At 35.7% G+C, this 18968-nt stretch overlaps 1 protein-coding gene across 5 annotated transcripts in view; it reads left to right on the top strand.

The window, feature by feature from the left end:
- Positions 1-18968, top strand: part of GAS2 (growth arrest specific 2) — an 81636-nt gene that overhangs the window by 34711 nt on the left and 27957 nt on the right. For all 5 annotated transcript variants that reach the window (XM_039552313.1, XM_039552314.1, XM_039552312.1 and 2 more), the window contains exons 4-7: positions 599-740; positions 9748-9811; positions 14300-14444; positions 17679-17786. In XM_039552313.1, coding sequence (XP_039408247.1) covers positions 599-740; positions 9748-9811; positions 14300-14444; positions 17679-17786 — 459 coding nt within the window. The remainder of the gene's footprint in view (positions 1-598; positions 741-9747; positions 9812-14299; positions 14445-17678; positions 17787-18968) is intronic.

Here is an 18968-nt window from a genome sequence, read left to right as displayed (position 1 = left end):
ATTGAAATCATGTAAATGTAACTGCTCTGGTACAGTGAGAGCCTGCCTCTATAGACCTTGACCTAGTACCTGCTAGATTTACACTCCTGTGTTGTGCACAGAGGACTTCTGTGTGCTGTTAAATGGGAGACAGTGAACTTTCTGAAGTGTTTGTAGTCTTTGGGCCTCAAGACCTATTCCTTTGCACTATGATTACCTCCTAACTTAGAATTGAAAGTAATTCAACCTTAATTGTGAGAATATTCCGTTCCTAGTTTAAAGTCTGTCTTTATAATTTTTTTCTTTAATTCAGTGAATTGGACCAAACACTAGATCCCAAACCTGTAGGTAACAATATTCCTAAGAAGTAGCTAATGTTGGTTCTGCTCTCAACTTCATTGCGTGGACTGTAATGATGCTTTTGGAAAGACTTTGTGGTTGAGAACTTCATGCTGTTAAATTCACTTCTCATGCTTCTTTGCTTGGAATGCTTTAATGGCCAAGGAAATAAGTTGGTGAGAGTCATCCATCTATGCAAAACTTGCATAGTGATTTCATAATACTTAAGTATTATACTAGCATGTAGCATTTAGCTAAATAAAGAACTCCTGTTTTCCAGACCTTACCAGTTCGGAAAATTCCATGCAAAGCCAATGCTCCTTCAGGGTCTTTTTTTGCACGAGACAACACAGCAAATTTCTTATCCTGGTGCAGAGATGTAGGTGTGGATGATACCTGCCTGTTTGAATCAGAAGGTTTGGGTATGTATTTCTTTATTCTTTATGTAGTAGTTGGTAATTTTAAATAACTTTTCCTTTGTGTTTAGCCTTGAAAGACAGAAAGGCTTTTTAATAGATCCTGACTCTAAATCTGACCTGTGTTTGACTGTGTTAATTCTGCCACTTGTCTGTAAAATGAACAAATAAAGTACACATCATGTAATGTTCATTTAAGTCAATTTTAAGAGGAACTTAAATGAGAGAAAAATCTTGCTATGTTTTCTTGCACACAAATTATTTTTCACCCTACACATACTTTTCTTGGCATGGAATGCTGTTCCTTAGTTCAATGTATAAGATGGTGCTTTTCTGTTTTGGGAGAGTAGGATACAAGTACACGCTCAGTTCTGTCTGCAGACATTTGGCTATTTGTGCAGATTTAATGAATTGCACAGGAGGCAAGAAGATACAAAATTTTTCTGTTTCCTATGCTGACCATTTTTTCCAGCTGGCTCCCTTGTGCATTTCTGTACAAAAATTATCCAGTACTACTGCTTCAGGGTGTTTCATGAAAAGAACTGTACTGCTTAGGAAATCAGTGTTCTAATACTACATATTCTTCATTGTTTTAACTCTTCTCTCTTCAAAGGAAAATTTACGAATCTTGATTTCAGAGTCTTTCAGCCAAATCTTATTAAAGAAGAGAGTCCAATGTTTGTTATCTGAACTCAGATAAAAGTGTAAAACAGTCATGGTGACAGAGCAGATTCTATGGAAGACAAATGAACACACTGTGCTGAATGAAGAAGCTTCTTTGTTCTGTTGCTCAAAAAGCCTTTGCCTTTTGAAGCTCTTACATGTGTTGTGACTGATCTATTTCCATACTTTTACAGTCTTGCTCTACTTCTGTAGTCTAGCACAAATATTTCTGAGACAATTTTTTCTTTTTCATTTGTCTGTTCTTTTATCCTGGGAGGTTTTTTAATTACATTATTTCATATGTCTGGGAGAAAATGCTTAGCACAGGACAGCTTAGTAACACAAAGGAGACAAATAGTAAGTAGAATATATGTATTGACTCTATTTTGTTAATTAAATCTTCAAGATGAAATTCTTATTTGATATGGTAAATCATGTGGAAGATGAACAATAATTGTAGTTTTAATGATTTGAAATGGTGAAGAAGTTGGATATTTACCTAGGACCAAGAAGCTTGTAAACACCAGGAGATGCAGATCTCCAATGCCTGGGATTGGCAGAAGAACCTCTGGTTGATAGAATACGCCAAGGTATTCGGAGTTTGTACTGCTATGGTAAGCCCAGCGGTTTGCCACTGTTGCACAAATTTATTGTGCACTTTTAAGAAACTAGATCTTGTTTAGAGATGGAATTGACATAGCTGGAATACTGACATTTCCTGGTAAGTTAATTTTCACACATACACAGTGCCTTGCCTGCCATAGTAAAACACAGACAGCAAATACACCTGAAAAGGTGGTGCTCCAAAGGAATTCCTCGCTCAGAAAACTGTAGTGAAATATAACTGAGTGTGCAAACCAATGCTCTATTTTGTTGGATTAGTGAATGATTTTCTTCACTGATTAAAAACTAGGTTCTGTTTTTCTTCCCTTACTATATAATATACTAGTAGAAAAGATTTATGGTGCTGGAAATAGGATTAGGACTTGATTTTTATGAACTTTGAGAAGGAGCTGGTAACCATGCCATTAAAAAAACAAAATATTGATAAATCCAGTAGCTATTATTCTCTCTCAGTTTAAGCACTAATTCAAAGTTTTGCTTTCTTTTGAGATTTTCCTAATGCATTAGAAAAAATGATAAATCATAACAGTTGCCAATCTAAAGCTTTTATGTTCCTCTCTCTCCTACAAATCACTTCACCAATGCATAGGAAGCAAAAATTCAGCAAAGGTAAGTAATATCAAAGGTTCTTTTCAAAGTAGTGAGAAATGTGTGTGAATGACATTTAAGTCTTTGCACTGCCTCATTGAATTCTGTATTTATTATGATTAATTGTGGTGAAATTATGGTTACAGAGGTAACTGTTTTCTGTATTTTCTTCTGTTTTTCCCCATGGCTAATAAACTCAGTAAATTGGTGTGTGAATTGTTAGTGATAAAGCAGCTTTTTTCTGTCTGTGTTGGAGAACCTTGTGTCAATGTTCTCAATTGAGTAGATTTTTATCCTTGCTTTTTACTCTTATTCTGTCTGCTTTATGGTATGTAAATACTATGTTATTTAATTAGAGCACATAGTGATATTTTCTTCATGCTACTGTATCATATAAAACATTCTTGAGGTCTTTCTCTGGCAAATATGTATTCTAGAATTATAAGAGTGATTTTGAAGATTAAGTGCACTGAAATACTTGAATGATGGATTTATGACACTACTGATTTTGAAAAAAGTACCAAGTATATTCGAGATCAGCAAAATGAGATCTATACTAGCTAAGATATTAATTGCTCTTATTTCTCATTAAAAATACTATCTCATCATGATGAGTTCAGTAGTTTTTGAAATCATGCAAGTATAACTGCACACAAATACATCCAGCACTCCCAACTTTTTAGCACTGAGACTGAAGTGATATGAAGGTATTCCTCACTGGAATGGAACTGTCTCAAACAGAGCCTAGAGCAGACGGGGGCAGTCCATGCCTGATGAGCATGCAGGTAATTGATGTTAAGCAGAATCTTGAGTATTCCTAGAGGCTTGCTTCTGCAAAGGGTTAACATTTCAGAGCTGATCCAGACAAGCAGGTGAGCAGGCATATTCATGTCATTTTGCTCTTGTCCTTCACTGGTGGACTAATTTAGCAATTTATGTAATTATTTAAAGTTAAGCACAGTTTCAAATGCTTTGTTGGATTTGGGCTATTCAGATGAGCTAAACAAGGAAACAAGATTGAAGTCTTCAAAATAAATAGAAGCAAAATAAATAGAATGAAAAATAGAGGTGCTTGATATACTAGTAGATATGATTATGCTGTCTAACCAGTAGTTACTTTAAATATCATTGAAAGAGAACAGTAGAGAGCTCAAAAGTTTGAAGACTTGTCCTACTAACTTGTTAATAGTCTATAATATGATGTAGTTTGTCTTGCTGAAGGTTATCATGCTTTAACATAGGTTAAAATGCAGACAAATTGGAAACACAGTTTCCTGTTAAGATTTTTAACACAGCCAGAGCTGACTGGTAGCAATTTATCTCTAAATGCAGAGACGTGGCAGGAAAGTCTCCAAGTTAATGCCTTTGCAAAGAAAAGGTGGCTGGGGTACCTGCTGTATGAGCTGCAGCTCATACATTAACATCTGTAAAAATTATAGCAACACAGTATGTAGGGATAATCTTAAATGCTGCAAAATAGAGGGACGCTCTGCATGCTCCCTGCACTCATGGCCAACTTTAGCATGCTTGGTTTTGATTTTTTTTTATTTTTAAAGTTAGTTTATTTAAAGAAGAAGATATTAGCTTTGCTAATAGCAAAAGTCATGATTCGAAATTCAAATTTTGACCATCTGTGCAAATCTTGTGGTATAGTGTCATTGAATGGTCTTCTTAGATGTATCAGACTATGTAGGACTCTGAACATGATGTGCTAACTCTTTGCAGTGTAAGGATGTTAATACTGCCTGTAACTCCTCTGTTCCTATAAGTATACTTTGTAAATTCCCGTGTATAGGTTTTAGGGCAGCAGATTCACACAGCTATGGTAGTTTTATTTATGGAAGCATTCTAGGTGGAGATATTTGTAACTGTGCTCACGCCTGTAGAGTATGATACTCAAAGAACACTCTTCTTGGACAAATAAGAATGGTAAGATTTTCTATGATTGTTTTAGTTAAGTGAACTTAAAGCATAAGTTCTGAACTCTTTGTGGTAATGGAGTGTTGTTGGATGATTATAGGATTTGGAACCAATGAATATTCTGCATCTCTTCCATGATAAAGTCTACCCGGCAAGAAAAGGGTTTGCCACCAAGTGTGCGAGCATGCTGATATGTCATTTGTTTGGGGAGTTGTTGAATGCTGTTGATGGTTAATGTTTTGTGCCTGTGTATTCTATACACCTGTTCACACAGTAGATGACATGGACTTTTTTGATGCAACTGATTGATTAGAATTTTATGGACGGGATTCCTAAATAAAAGCATTTAGTATTTTAATGGAAATAGTAAACTGAAACACAAACACCTCTGATCTCTCTTATAACATTGTTGGTTTAAAGGTTATTTTAAAAAATACTCAAATGTTGTTTGCTTAAAAATATTTCATACATAGGGGAAAATTATTTTTTCAATTAATACTGTAGTTTATTTGGTTTCAAGATGCAAGTTTTTTCTGTTCTTTTATACTGACACATGTACATATTGTAACACCGTGTTAAAATTTACATGAAGTTGCATCAGAATAAGATTTTGTCCCATCTTTCACAACTCTTTACTAAATTACTCATAATATTACTGAATATGTATGATTTTGAGGACTATAGAAGCATCCTGGACTCAGTGTTGTTACCACTGGATTTGCATGTTAAACTAATGAATTTTAGTAAATTATTAGTGTTTAGATGATCTCTATATTTCTTCTAGATGAATTCTTTACTATCCTTAGATCTAGTATGTTTGACACCTTAATTGTTTTGAGACTTCCGTAAGTGATTGAGCTGAAACAGGGCAGGGAGTGTGGGTGAGTGAAGCACAAGTGTGTCATAGCATAACTCTCATGCAGAAGCAAGGGTAAGTTTGGGATAAGTTAACAGTGTTGACAAAGCAATGTTGGGGGTTTTTCTGACGAACAAAAAGCCTTCTGTAGGATCAGAATAAAAATGAAAGGAAAAAGTGAGAGACAATAGGAAGAAGGATCAAAGGACGAACCTTTTGGAAAACTTTACCTAAACTAGTGTGAGTTCTGATGACAATTGGAAGCCTGTGACAATAAATACTTCATAAAACTCTGCTTCTAGTGGGCTAAGGAATGCTTTAGAAACAGAAATCATATTTACTTTTTGTGATTTAGCTATGCCTGATATCTTAATCTTTAAAACAAACAAAAAAAAAAGGTAGTTTATGTTAGAAGAAAGAGTGACTTCATTAAAAATTGTTAATAAAAGTGTTAGGAGCCAAGATTTGCAACTTGGCAGGAAGATGTGAGAAGTTTATTTCTGTATTGTGATTGGATATTCTAATAATTTAAAACAAACACAAAACCACAAACAAAGCAAAAAACCTGAGGGTTTGTTGTTGTGAACTCTCAGTTTAAACATGTTCAGCAAACACATGGACTCCATGTGAGTTGTGTGTTCTGTCTCCTCACAGTCACAGGTTCTGATAATGCTGAAAGCAGAGGCTGCTCCTCCTCTGCTTCTCCTGGTAGCATCCAGGCACTGAGGTAAGGAGCACTGGGGAAGGGACCAGTGAAGGATGCAAAAGTGTGGCGAACAGTACATGGAAGTACATGGAAGAAGCACAAAGGTTAAATGAACAAAAGAAGAAAGACCTCTAAAAAGAGAATGGGACAGCAACAAGATGGGAAATGTTATTGCCAGAGAGAAGCAAGGATAAAAACTTCTAGGAGCTGAAAAGGAACTATTGTTAACAAAGAGTGGCTGGAGGTAGCATGTTAAGATGCAGGCAGTGAGGACAGCAGATAAGAAGCATATAAAGAGATGAGATGAGATGAGATGAGATGAGATGAGATGAGATGAGATGAAAAGCAAAAGGGTCTATAACTGTCAGGACACCTAAAATTAGCACTATTTCTCTATCTTCCCATTGCATTCTTGTCAAGCAAATTCCATCAGTGAGATTCTCTAATATATGGATATTTCCATTCATTTTATGCGGGGAATTTGCATACAATAACATTTGTTTGTCTCTGAAATCCCCACATACATATGCTGTATAGTCCTCAGGAATGCTAATATTTTCTTGTTATAAGCACTCTTAGGAGATGACCTGATGTTGGTTTTTGTGGTTGGTTATTGTCCGCACACGTCTTCATCCTGTAACAATTATTTCACTGTCTCACATTGTTCAGTGTGAAATGCATGAAATGTGTCTAGATTATGTTGAGTCAGACTTGCTAAAGGTCTGTGAATTTTGTTTGAGTAGAGCATTGTTTTACATTTTAAATCAAATTCTCTTCTAGCTATATTTATGGATCTTTTTGCAAATAGTAGTAGTTGAACCTCTCTTTCTCCTCCATTCCAAAGTCATTCAGATATGCATACGAATGAATTGCAATTGACTCTTTGACTTTTCCAAACCCAGTTTATTTCATTTAGATTTTGGGGGATGCCTTACTTCTTAAAATCAAGTTTTATTTTGGGGCTGTCCCAACCGGTTTAAAACCAAAGTATTAGAATACACTTCTAGGGTCATGAATGTAACACTTTAAAAATACTGATTATTAGTATAGGTAAGTATTTAATATAATTACTGTGTTGTAGTTTTGGGAAGGAAGAATATTGAAAATAGCTGAATGTCCAAGTGTTCATCATTTATGTTCTTAGTAACAGATGGCTGAAGAATAAATATCTTTCCTAGTGCAGTGCCGTCTAGTTTCCATGCTCTGCAGTTTCACTTTTGGAAATATATTTGGATGAGATTAGAGGACAAATACATACCTCTCAAAGGGCTACGCAGACACTAGGAAAAGATTTTGGGGTGAGTATTCAGCTCACACCACTTACACTTATTCATATCAGTGGAGCTGCAAGTTGAAGTCACAGAAGCTGAAGGTCTGCCCCAGGGTGTTAGTTACCTAGAGATGTTTAAAACCTAGAGATGTTTTGGGTCTCATACATACATAGAACAAAGTTATTACTTTCAGAGCTTTAACTAGACATTAAAATATCTTTTTCAGGTATGGTATTTTTTCTTCATGCATTTGAGTTTAGTGAGTCTTTAGATTACAGATTGACCTTAACTCATTTTAAAAAAAATATTTTTATGCTGTTCAGTCTTTTACTGATTTATACAAATCATCACACAATTACTTTTTGGTCTCAATTCAATCTGAAGTGTAAGGTGAAAATTCTTTGATTATTGTGGAGATTTTTAAAACCTGATTTTTACCCACAACATGAGGGCTTTACTCCAATAGGTATTTCTGAAGAGTAGATTACAATGTACTCATAATTACTTTTTTCTCTTTTCTTCTATTTTTCCTTTCTTCTTCTTGGAGTTTTGGGGAGTTGCTTATGCAAACAGGCACAGACTTTTCTTCATTTATTGATTTTGGATTTTGCTTATATGCTTTGCTGAACTTCTTTACAGAACATTACCTATTCTGAGTTGTGGGGGGAAAAAATGTATTGCTTTATGGTGGTATTTCATAATTGTTATAACTTGCCCTGAAGGCAAGGGTAACAGGTTCTTGCTAATAGATTCTTTTTGGCAGATGAGAGTGAAACCACACTGAATGACTAGTGTGTTTATATATATATATATGGCAGGTTTATTTTAGATTAATTTGGTTGCAGTGGAAAGGAGGTATGTAGCCATTTTGGTTATTATCATCTATAGAAATGCAACAATATAAAAGTATGAAGATATTACTTAAGAAAATATAGGAGGAAAAGAGAGAAAGGATAAAAATAGAGAGTGGAGTAAGACTTAATTGTTGCAATTTCAGTGTCTCTTGTTTGAACTGATGGTCATAGTCTTGCTCCATCGAGGATGGGGGAAGCCCATGAAACACCAGATTCAATGGGTTAATATACAGTCCGGTTCAGGTGAGAACATCCAGGGTACCTCCCCTGGGGCAAGGGTTTTGCACAGTCTGTTGCAACCCTATGGATCATGTGCAGTCCTCTGGTGGAAGGCCCCAGAAATGAGTCTGGGCACACTTTAGGGAACTTTGATGGTTTATGACACCTAAAACATGTCATCTGCCTCTCACATCAGTGCAGCTGAGCCAATTATGCCCATCAGAAGGGATGTATGCCTTCAGGCCTATGTGGAAGTGTGAGTGTCCCAATACCTTCCACAGAGGGGTATTTTACACCTGAGCCAGTTATGTAAGGGAGGACATTGCCATGACAAAAAGCACTATCCCACTTTGTAGAATCTGCTTCTTATGAGCCTTTTCCCTTATTTGGCTCAAAACCCAGCTTGTTGCTCAACAAAAGCTGGTTTGTTGTGGTCATCCTCTGGGGGTGGGTGCACACCTCCTCTGTGCCTGGGCTGCTCTTAAACAGTTCAAATGTTACACACCCCCCTTCCCCCCCCCACCAGAAACTCTCCTCCTCTCTTTTGGTTAGGGAGTGCCAACCTGGCCTCAGTTAAGCACCTGCTGCTTTTGCAAATGGATGATTGGGACATTAACCCTTAACATTTCAGTCTCTCACAATGAGAAGATCATGCTGTGTCACAGCTACTTCTGAATCATAAAAAATCTATTCTATGTGGAATCCAGGCATGGAGACTTGCATATATGTGTGTATGTATAAAGAAGAAACTTTTTTTTGTCTGTTTGGGAGTTTCGTACTGTGAAGAACTGATTCCTAAAGCATTCTAGTTTCATATTTGCTTTAAGAGTAGATGTAAAAATAATTCAGGACCAAATTTATAGTGAGGTATATCTTTCTTAATGCAACTTTGTTTTTTTTTTATTTAAATTGGCTAAGAAATATAGTGATCTAAAGGACATGAATTCTCTTAGTCTGTAGAAAGAAAGGTATCACTCTAATGTTATTATTTTTGACATTCTACTAATGAAAGTATTCTGCCAGATCTTTTGATTATTTTTAAAGTTATTAACTGCTTGCAGATTATGAATTATCCCAAATAATTATTCAGTGATTTAGAAAACTAAATGGGACTTCTGAACTGTTTGCACTCTGAGAACCATTCATCAATCCCATCCTTTTTATTCCAGTAAAATTCCACTGCAAGCCAAAGAAAACAAACATTTATCAGTCAAGAGTTACAGATGTTGATGATTAGGTTCCATTCCGTCCCTAATATCTTTAAAGTAGCTTTTATTTATCAATGTTTTCCATCTTCATTTTGCTTTTCTAGTACTCCATAAGCAGCCAAGAGAAGTGTGCCTTTGTTTGCTGGAACTTGGAAGAATTGCAGCAAGGTAGGTGAAAATATTTATAGATTGATGAAATATTTGCATTCTTGACAGCAGTGGCTATTGACAGACATTAAATCAGCACATCTCAAGCTAAATTTTGTGCTCATTAGGTTCAAATAGAATGTTTGTTTTGATGTCCCTCTTGAGAGCAGTTGTTAAAAAATATTACAAAATCTCTGTACCTCCATGAAGATATTTGTTGGCTATCCTTGTATTAGGAGAGGAAGGGTTTGAGAATTTTTTTTTCTATGAAGCTTTGAGCTGTTTCTCCTTCTAAAGTCAGATCACTCTACAAAAAAACTGTGATTTAATTAAGTTTACTGGTTATAAGATGATCTTCACATGACCTAAATCTGACCAAGATGGTTCTAGCCATGCTGGACCTTCAGTACATTGAAATGTTATCTTTGACATCAAGACAAAGACTTTTGCTAAGCAATCAAAAGTACAGTAACTAGAATGTGATTTTTTCCCCCTTTTTGCAGATGAAGATTTAACCACCATAGTGCATAAGATTTACTAAAAAATACATGAGCAGCAGAGCTGCTGCCCAGTCTTGCCTGTAAATTGCAGTTGCATTCATCCATGTGCGTCAAATTGGAGTACCTTGCTATGCAGATAATTTCATCAATTTCAGAAGAATCCTTGTGGTGACAATCAGTGTGAAGGAGACCCCTGTTTATTCCAAGCTTAAGAACCAGTATTTGCCATGTTAAAATTACATCATGTGTATTCATATTTTGTGAATGAACTCACATGGAAAACAAGAAATTTGTCTCATGGTCAAGTTTCAGAAGGACCCTTGCTGTCAGTGGAAGCTTGCATAGGAATAGCAATAACCAAAAAAATAGTTGATTTCAAGTTTTCAATTATTTTGTTATCTCTAAAACTTGGGTTAAAAAGGCAAATAATTTTAACTTCCCACAAAGAAGAAAGAATTTTGATCTGCAGGTGCATAATGAAATTGATTTTAATGAATCTTAATTTACCTGAGCAAACAAACTGTGCTTTCAAGACCAGCTTGGAGATAGACCCTATGCCTGAGGCATAACTGTCAGGAGTATCTGCCCCACTTGGTTACTTGATAGTATCCAGCTTCCTCAGGGAATGCATGTTAGTAGTTAGGTAGTGTTGGATTCTGCTAAAGTTGGTTGAGTTAGATTAATCTCATTTTGCAATGAGATTTGATGTCTCAATAGATCTACAAGGGAATGAAAATAGAATCTTATCCTTTATATTTGTCTTAAGCTTCCATGTCTCAGATGCTTTCTGTTCCAGACATGAAAAGAAATACTGAACAAGTAAATAAGCCATGTTGTCATTTATTATGCATATCTATCCCTTTACTCTTAAAATATTTGTATTTTATTTTTTATTTTTATTACCATATATCATTAATGATTATTTTATGTATTTTGTTTATGTTTCTGTATTTATGTCTCTTTATTTTAATTTTATTTATAGCTTCAGGGTCAAATAATATGTCTGTCTACTTTTTCCTGCTCTAGTATCTCTTCAAAAACAAACAACCCCCCATTTATAGTCTTGTACACTTCCAAGGTACACCAAAACTGAAGTAGAATGTCAGGTTAATACAATTGAAAACCAAATACGTGATGCCAGTTTTGCCTGAGCTGTGGTTAACTAGAACTGTATGGGAAAGAAGAACTGGTAATTGCCTTCATTAGATGTAGGAAAGAGCACATTAAAGTGACACTGCTGTGCTGCTTTAAACAGGAGAGAAGTCAGACGTATGCTTTGTAAAGCAAACCAGGTCTGTTGGCAGTCTTAGGGATCTGCTTTCCAGAACAGGAGCTGCAGAGATCTTTGAAAATGTGCCTCAGTCTGTTTTTGAAGAACGAAAAGAGTAAGAGACACTGAGTAATTTTAGAAGCAGAAAGATATGTTCGAAGTGGCTTACTCATCACAAGGACTCAGCTTTTGGCACACTTTGCCCAGCTAGATTATTGTTTGTCTTCAGGGTCTGTAACTCCCATAAGTCAACCTAAGCTCTTTTATTTAATGCAAATAGACATGTGATTGAGGCACAAGTGAGGAAGAATGAGGATTGCTTGAGGAGGAGTTAAATTGAGTTCTGTTCTGTATTCAACAGATACTCCGTGGAGGAGGGGAGACAGGTGACAATTTATTTACCTCTGCTTTAGTAATCCTTTTAGCATATTATCTCATAGTGTCCTCTTAGCCAAATTAGAGACAGATGGACTTGATGGATGGACTGCACAGTGAGTGGGAAACTGGTGTGACCACTGGCTCAAAGAGTAGCAGTTCAAAGATACCAATAAAAATACAAGTGCCTGATAAATTATCCTGAATTTCAGTTGTTTATGAAAACAAAATTTGAGATCGTCTGTGAAACTTCAATAGTTAAAATGAGCCCTTGTGTCACTGACAGATGTTATGTGGTCACAGTGAGATGATTTATGAGAGAGGGAACCGTCCTACGGGATGGAATTGACCACTGACAATGCACAGGACTATTGCAGTGGGTTGCATAGATCCAGCATTCTCCCTAAGTATACGAAAGTCAGAGATTATACAATGGAAAACAGCTAAATTATCTTTTCTGCACAAAGAGTGAAGTTCTTGGGTTACTGTTAAACTCTGGGGGGTTAAACAACCATCACAGGTCTTTTGGAATTACTGTTGAGCGATTTCAAGGTCTTTCTGCTATTGTATTCAATTTTACCTTGATAAAAATGGAAAGTGGTGCTCTAAGAAGTCTACCAGAGATCATGTTACAGTCCAATGCTGCTTCATGTGTAGCTGTGAGAAGCCAGACTAGAAAGGAGCAGAAAAGGAAATGCTCAGCATACCTGCCCAAACAGAATTTGCACCTCTGCCCCTCTCAGAAAAGATGTGGTTTTTACAATTTCAGCTTTCCAGCAACTTTGCTTCAGGTTGATACAGCATGTGGAAAAAAAATGGGTGTTTTTGTTCATTGATTTTATTTTTCAACTTTTCACCAGAGGAATTCAGAATACTGGAAGTACAGGAAACTTTAAAAATCTATCACAAAGACAAAATGTAGAAATTATGAAAAGTAGTAGAAGCAAAGAAGCAACATTTCTTACAGTGGAAGAGTTTTATGTGATAAGTAAGGCTGTATGCAGGAGCAGGCTTAGAACCCAGTGGGAATTTAATAATTTACAGCCTGTCAGCACCTGCAGACAGACAGGAAGTAAATAGATTGTATATATGTGCTTGCTTCAATGTTGGCTGACTTTTCGTTAGGCAGACTGCACCAGTTAGAAGCCAATACAAGCACAGATTTGGTTCTTGGTTTACTTTCTATTAATTTACTAGGCATTAGTATGATGAAATTAAATGTTATCAGAAAAACTCAAAAGCTAGTATATGCACTTATATCTTTTCTCTGTACACTTCTATCATTATTATGGTATTTAGCTTAAATTTTCATTATATATATTTGTTACTGCTCAATATTTTAGCGTCCAGATCTTTATCTAGATAAGTCAGTATAGTTCTGCATCTGGACTATGGACTTTTCTGCTACAGAAGAAAATATGGTTTCATTTGTGCAAGTAGTTTGCTATGAGAAGCCTACCTGGCATGATAACTCTTCCAAGCTGAAGTCATTCTCTGAAAAAGGAACTCGATCTGTTTTTCTGGGGTTTGTTCAGTGTTGGCAGATTAAAAAAAAAACGAAAAAAACATAAGGGGATTATCAGGAATTAGGAAAATGAGATGTGCTTTTAGACTTCTGAGTTCTGTCCAAGCTCTGCTGCTTCATGTGAGATACTGACTCAATCACTTGCCATAAAGCTTTCAAAAGATCTTTCAAAAAGAACCTTGCTCTTCCAGTGCTCTATTTTGGGTTTGTCTGTGCTGAAGTTGCATGTATTTTGTTCTAGCTGGAGCTACAAGTGTGTTGCCACTGTAAACAGAGATCTGAAGACTGGCTGTCAAAAATCAATTAGTAAAAACACTAACCACTGCTGAAGAGTAGTGGCCATGTCTCAGTTTACTTACCTATAAATTCAGTACAATAGCTGAGACCAGGAAAACCCTTAATCCCTTTACATTTGGATTTCTTTGAAAAATACTAACACAAAACTGTCATGTAATTTGAAAAGATGCTGTTTGGAAAGAAAAAAAATTTAAAAAAGCACAAATGTACTGAATTTGACTCTGTCCTGCATGGACAAGTCAAATTTTTGAGGTCTAGTGTTGTTCATAAATTATTCACCAATATATATGTTATCAGACAGAGAAGTTGAAAAAATACCTGTATTTCCTGTAAATTTGATTAACTGAGAGACTGCATCTAAATTATTTTTTTCTATTAATTTGACATGATGGCAATAATGGTTGCTATATTTTGTACATGTTTATTGATGTGCGTATCATTCTGCTATTGCACAGAAAGTAGAAATTCTTTCCACTGTTTCAGTTTAAAATACATAATACTTTATATGGACTAGTAATTTATTATTTGCATGTTTCCAAAAGGTTTGGGGTGGAACCTCCTGGATTAATAAAATTGGAAAAAGAGATTGAACAAGAGGAAACATTTTCAGCTCCCCTTCCATCTCCTTCACCATCACCCACAAAGTCTCCTGGGAAAAAGAGCACAGGGAAACTGTTGGATGATGCTGTAAGTTGTGGGAGGAAGCTTCTTCCTATCTTACCCATTCTGATATGCACTTACTTGCAAAACACACACAAGCCTGAGTTTAACATCTCACTCTATTTTAAACATTTGTAGACGTAGAGAGTTTTGGGGTTTTTTTGACCACAATTATTTATGTCTGAAGCTTGGAAAAAAAAAAGTCACACTGTGTAGGAGCTCTGCAGCTTAGCCTAGCTTTGTGCTTAGGGCCACATTCCCTTCTTATTACTCTTCTACTCCTTATTCACCAACTCCCACTTGGTACTTTGTCTGAGGAAGGACTGAGTCAGGACGAGATTTGGCTCATACTGACTTGTACTGAATGTTAACAAACACTTCTAAGATATTTCAGCCTAATTTTTATGCTGTTCTGCATGATTCTCCCATAGTTAAAAAACAAGCATTGTTTTCCTCATTGTTAGAACAAAAGTATCTTGCTTTGAATTTCATTAAACTTGTTGCAGCATATTGAGTGTTCATGTTTCTGGTGCAAACCCATAGGGGTTCATTTGAAACAGCTGGAATCAGATGAAAAGGACACATTTTGAGACCATGAAGAGGTTAAACTGGAAAAGTAAAAATCTAGCCTGTAAAAAGAAGCAGTTACCATAGCAACTACTACATTGCAAGGTAGATGTGCCACCTGGGAGTTACAAAGCACTTCTTGAAAAATCCATGTGCCACTTTCCTGTTACAAAGAGCAGATGGAATATAATGTTCATTCATTTTATTGAAACACTTTTTTTATTTGATGCATATAATTACATTTAAAATTTTCTGGTTTGTATTTCTTCCTTAACTTTGCAAAAGCACTCGTGTTTCAACAGAATTGAGAAAGAACAGTTATGTATAGAAGGAGGATGATGACTGCATATATTGTAGAAATTGAACAGAGAGTATCTAGGTTTTCTCTAACCACCTCCTTTAATTTAGAAAGCAGTACGGATAGAAACAGAATGGAATTCATCCAGCTAGATTCCTGACCGGCACTGCCCCAGACACTCACACCATAAAATAGCAGCAGTTGCTCATATAGTCCAGACACAAAGTAAAATAGAGTATAATTCCTCCCTCTGCTTCCTTATTTGATTTCCAAATTCCACTCAATACTTCTGTGTCCTTTGGGACAGTAAGGCAATGGAACCCTCAATAGCAGGATCAACAGTGAAGATCTTATTATCCTCTGTTTTACACTAGAATAAATCTGTTGGCTTTCATTCTCCACAGGCTGAAGATTTTGCTTACACAGTTCAAAATAACCTTGAACTTGTTTAGGCCCAGCTACTCTGAGTTTTTGGTTCCTTAGATGAACTCTGGTGGATGAAGCATTAAGTTCTGACCACCCATTTTCAGCTTCGAATTTCCAATGTCTCCAAGGGTGATAAATGCCATAGGATACTATGTCAGGAATCCTTGATTATCAAACAGTATTCAGAGAGCCATTGCCAAAAAGCTCCCTAAGCACAGTCCCAGTCCTGGTACTATATTCCAAGAAATACAGCAATACACCTTTTTCATCCTCAGCAACCTGCACGTGGATTGAAATCATCAACCACTGACTTCATATAAGTTATTCCTATTGTACATTGACTATCTAAATAGTTTATTCACCAAAAATGGTGGCTAAGTCTCACCCATGTTGATAAAAATCACTTGAGTAACTGATCTTACAATGCAAAAAGTGACTCATTCAAACTGAGGACAACTCATCTGATACTTGAGAAACACTTTTTGTGTGTAAAATACATGTGGAGTTCCTCTGTTAAGTGTTATTCTAATTATTTTTTTCATAAAAATATCATGCCCTGATTTAAAAAAAGAAATCTTAAGAATACTTATAAAAAACCCTCCACAAAGTAATAATGTTATTCCGATAAAGGCACTGAGCAATTTTCAGAAGTAATTGGAAAGCCTTTGAATCACTCAACAGGGCTAGTTTCAGAAGTATAGAAACAATAATTGGTTACCTTATAAGTTCTTTATGTCTTATTTAACATACTGAAACTTAATTCTTAAAGCAGATCTGAAAGCCATTTGTCCTTCAGAAGCCTTATCTATTCATGATAACTAAAACACTTACTAGAGTGCTACAGATTTGGCCAGGCATCTTTTCTTTTTATGAAACAATTTAAGACTTTAATTTGTTAGCTATTCTGAAAATATCCTTTCCTGGGCCTCAGACCATTTTTACAGGCCTTGGTTTACAAACTGGATATGAAAATGTCTGGAATATTATTTGAAGTGGACAAACATCTACAAGTTCTTCTGGCATTTTGCATTGTTTGATGCTGATGTACTAGGTATGTACTTTGTCCAAGAAAACCACAGTGTACGAAAATGCTGCACTTATTCTTGCTGTTCCAATGCAGAAGTGCAATATGAATGTCAAATAAGAGTTTCACAGCCAGATCTGCTCTTGATATTGATGCCTTTGCTACTTTCCTATCATTGAAGAGTACAAAATATTCTTTTACTAAACATCACTGCCTTTGGTAGCATATGCCAGAACAAGGAGGCCAAAGTCAAGCTGATGCAGCTAATAAAAAGCAGGAAAGTGGTTTTCATCTGTTTTTTCTCAGCCCTTATTTTTGGGGCTATGTAGTTAGGTTTGGCAGTGATAGTGTACTTGAGGTAGTTTGATTGAACTAGCCCTAACAAAGAGATCATCAAAGGGCAGTTGAAAATTCTGGGGAGTGTCTTGGCAGGAGTTTTTAATCATGTCACAGTATTTTCTGTATGCTTTTTTTCTAAGGTGGTGTGCACAATTTTAAAGAGGCAGGGCCTCTTACTGGTAAGGAAGATACCTCTATATTTATATGTATTTAGAAGGCAGGATGCATCTTATGACATCTTCATTTTGCCTGTTACCTGTATTAACACTGTGAGCTGATTCACCATAAAATACTGAGAATACATTTACAAAAGGTTGATGGTGAACTCCATGTAACAAACTGTTTGACTTCAGATAAAAGAGTGCAAATTTGATGCTGAACTATGTGACATTTGTCTCTATTTTTAACTCATCTCAGCTACTAAATCATTGCTATTAGAAGCACCCATAGGGTGCTTTCTGGGATTACAGAAATGTTAAGAAAAACCAAGAAAAACATCATCAATTAAGACTTATATTAAGTGATATATTATGACAAGTGTCTTATGGAATGTTTTGCTATCCATGCCATTTTAAATAGTTTCTATTAATAACTTCTTGTTTCACAGGTTAAACACATTTCTGAAGATCCACCTTGTAAATGCCCTAATAAGTTCTGTGTGGAGCGTCTTTCACAGGGAAGATACAGAGTCGGAGAGAAGATCCTTTTTATTAGGGTAAAGATTTTATTTTTACTTTGTAGTAAATTGCTATTATCTGCTACCTTCCACTTTGAAAATTACATCACTGATTAACAGGAAAAAACATTTTCTTGTTAACCAGCACTGACTCATTTTTATGACACAGTTGGAGAATAAATAATCCACAGTGTGTTAACTGACGCAAGGAATTATTAGTATGTGATAAATATCCTTCTGACTTTAGATCATTGAATTTCCTCTCTTTTTAATCAATTGCAACCAAAAGAAAAGTCTTTAGAAATGGACCTAGTGCCTTCTCAGTTTGGCTTGAAAGAATATCCACTGCATTAAAGCATCCTTTCTCCCACTCTGTTTTGACTGATACTATTTAACAGGTCAGGATATAGATCAAAGGCTTCATGATCACTGAATTGCCAAGTCATGACTAAGATATATTGCTAAAGTAGCATGAGCAAAACATTAAAATGCATAGTACTTCATTTGATTAACAGATATTTCCAAACCCAGAATTGTATTTCAGACTTTGTATGTAGAGTATTAACTCCCATAGCACAAAGTTAATCAGTATCAATATTTGCCAGTATTATTATATAGCTGAATTTAGCATATCAATACTTTCAAAGCTTAATTCTTCTGATCCACTTAATCTTCTCTATATATGTCAATGGTAATAATAATTGAAAATATGCTAATCTTGTTATTCTGTAGTTGTATGTTAAGAATCTGATTCATACTACGCTTCTTTCCATCCTCCTCTCCACATGGACTACTCTTGAGTCATGACTTGACAAAATGATAGATCTTGCTCTCAAATAATTGTTATCTCTATTTTGCTAAAGGCACATAACTGTGACCTGATAAAACTGAGCACTTGTAAACAAAAGAAGTCAGAGGGACTCCTTGTCATCTGCAGAAGTCAAGTTCCTGGTTCAGCAAAATACCAGAGTGCTTATTCAGTCATAAACTTCTGCTTAACATAACTTACAATGAAGTCAATGAAGCCAGATAAGGATTTGGGTTTTGTCAGGAGTGTAAAGTTGGAAACATGTGTAAGTACTGTGCTGAATAAGGATTGAGAACTCCTAATTAACTCAGTAATAGGTCATAAAGAAGAAGAAATAAGAGATTTTTTAAATCTCACAGATAGTTTGAGATTTAACATGCTAGTAGAAAGGATCAATAGCTTTTCTGGTGTGT

Source organism: Corvus cornix, chromosome 5 (assembly GCF_000738735.6).
Source record: "Corvus cornix cornix isolate S_Up_H32 chromosome 5, ASM73873v5, whole genome shotgun sequence".
NCBI classification, from domain to species: Eukaryota; Metazoa; Chordata; class Aves; order Passeriformes; family Corvidae; genus Corvus; species Corvus cornix.
Note: the sequence above shows the minus strand (reverse complement) of the source record. Positions and strands in the feature narration are given on the sequence as shown.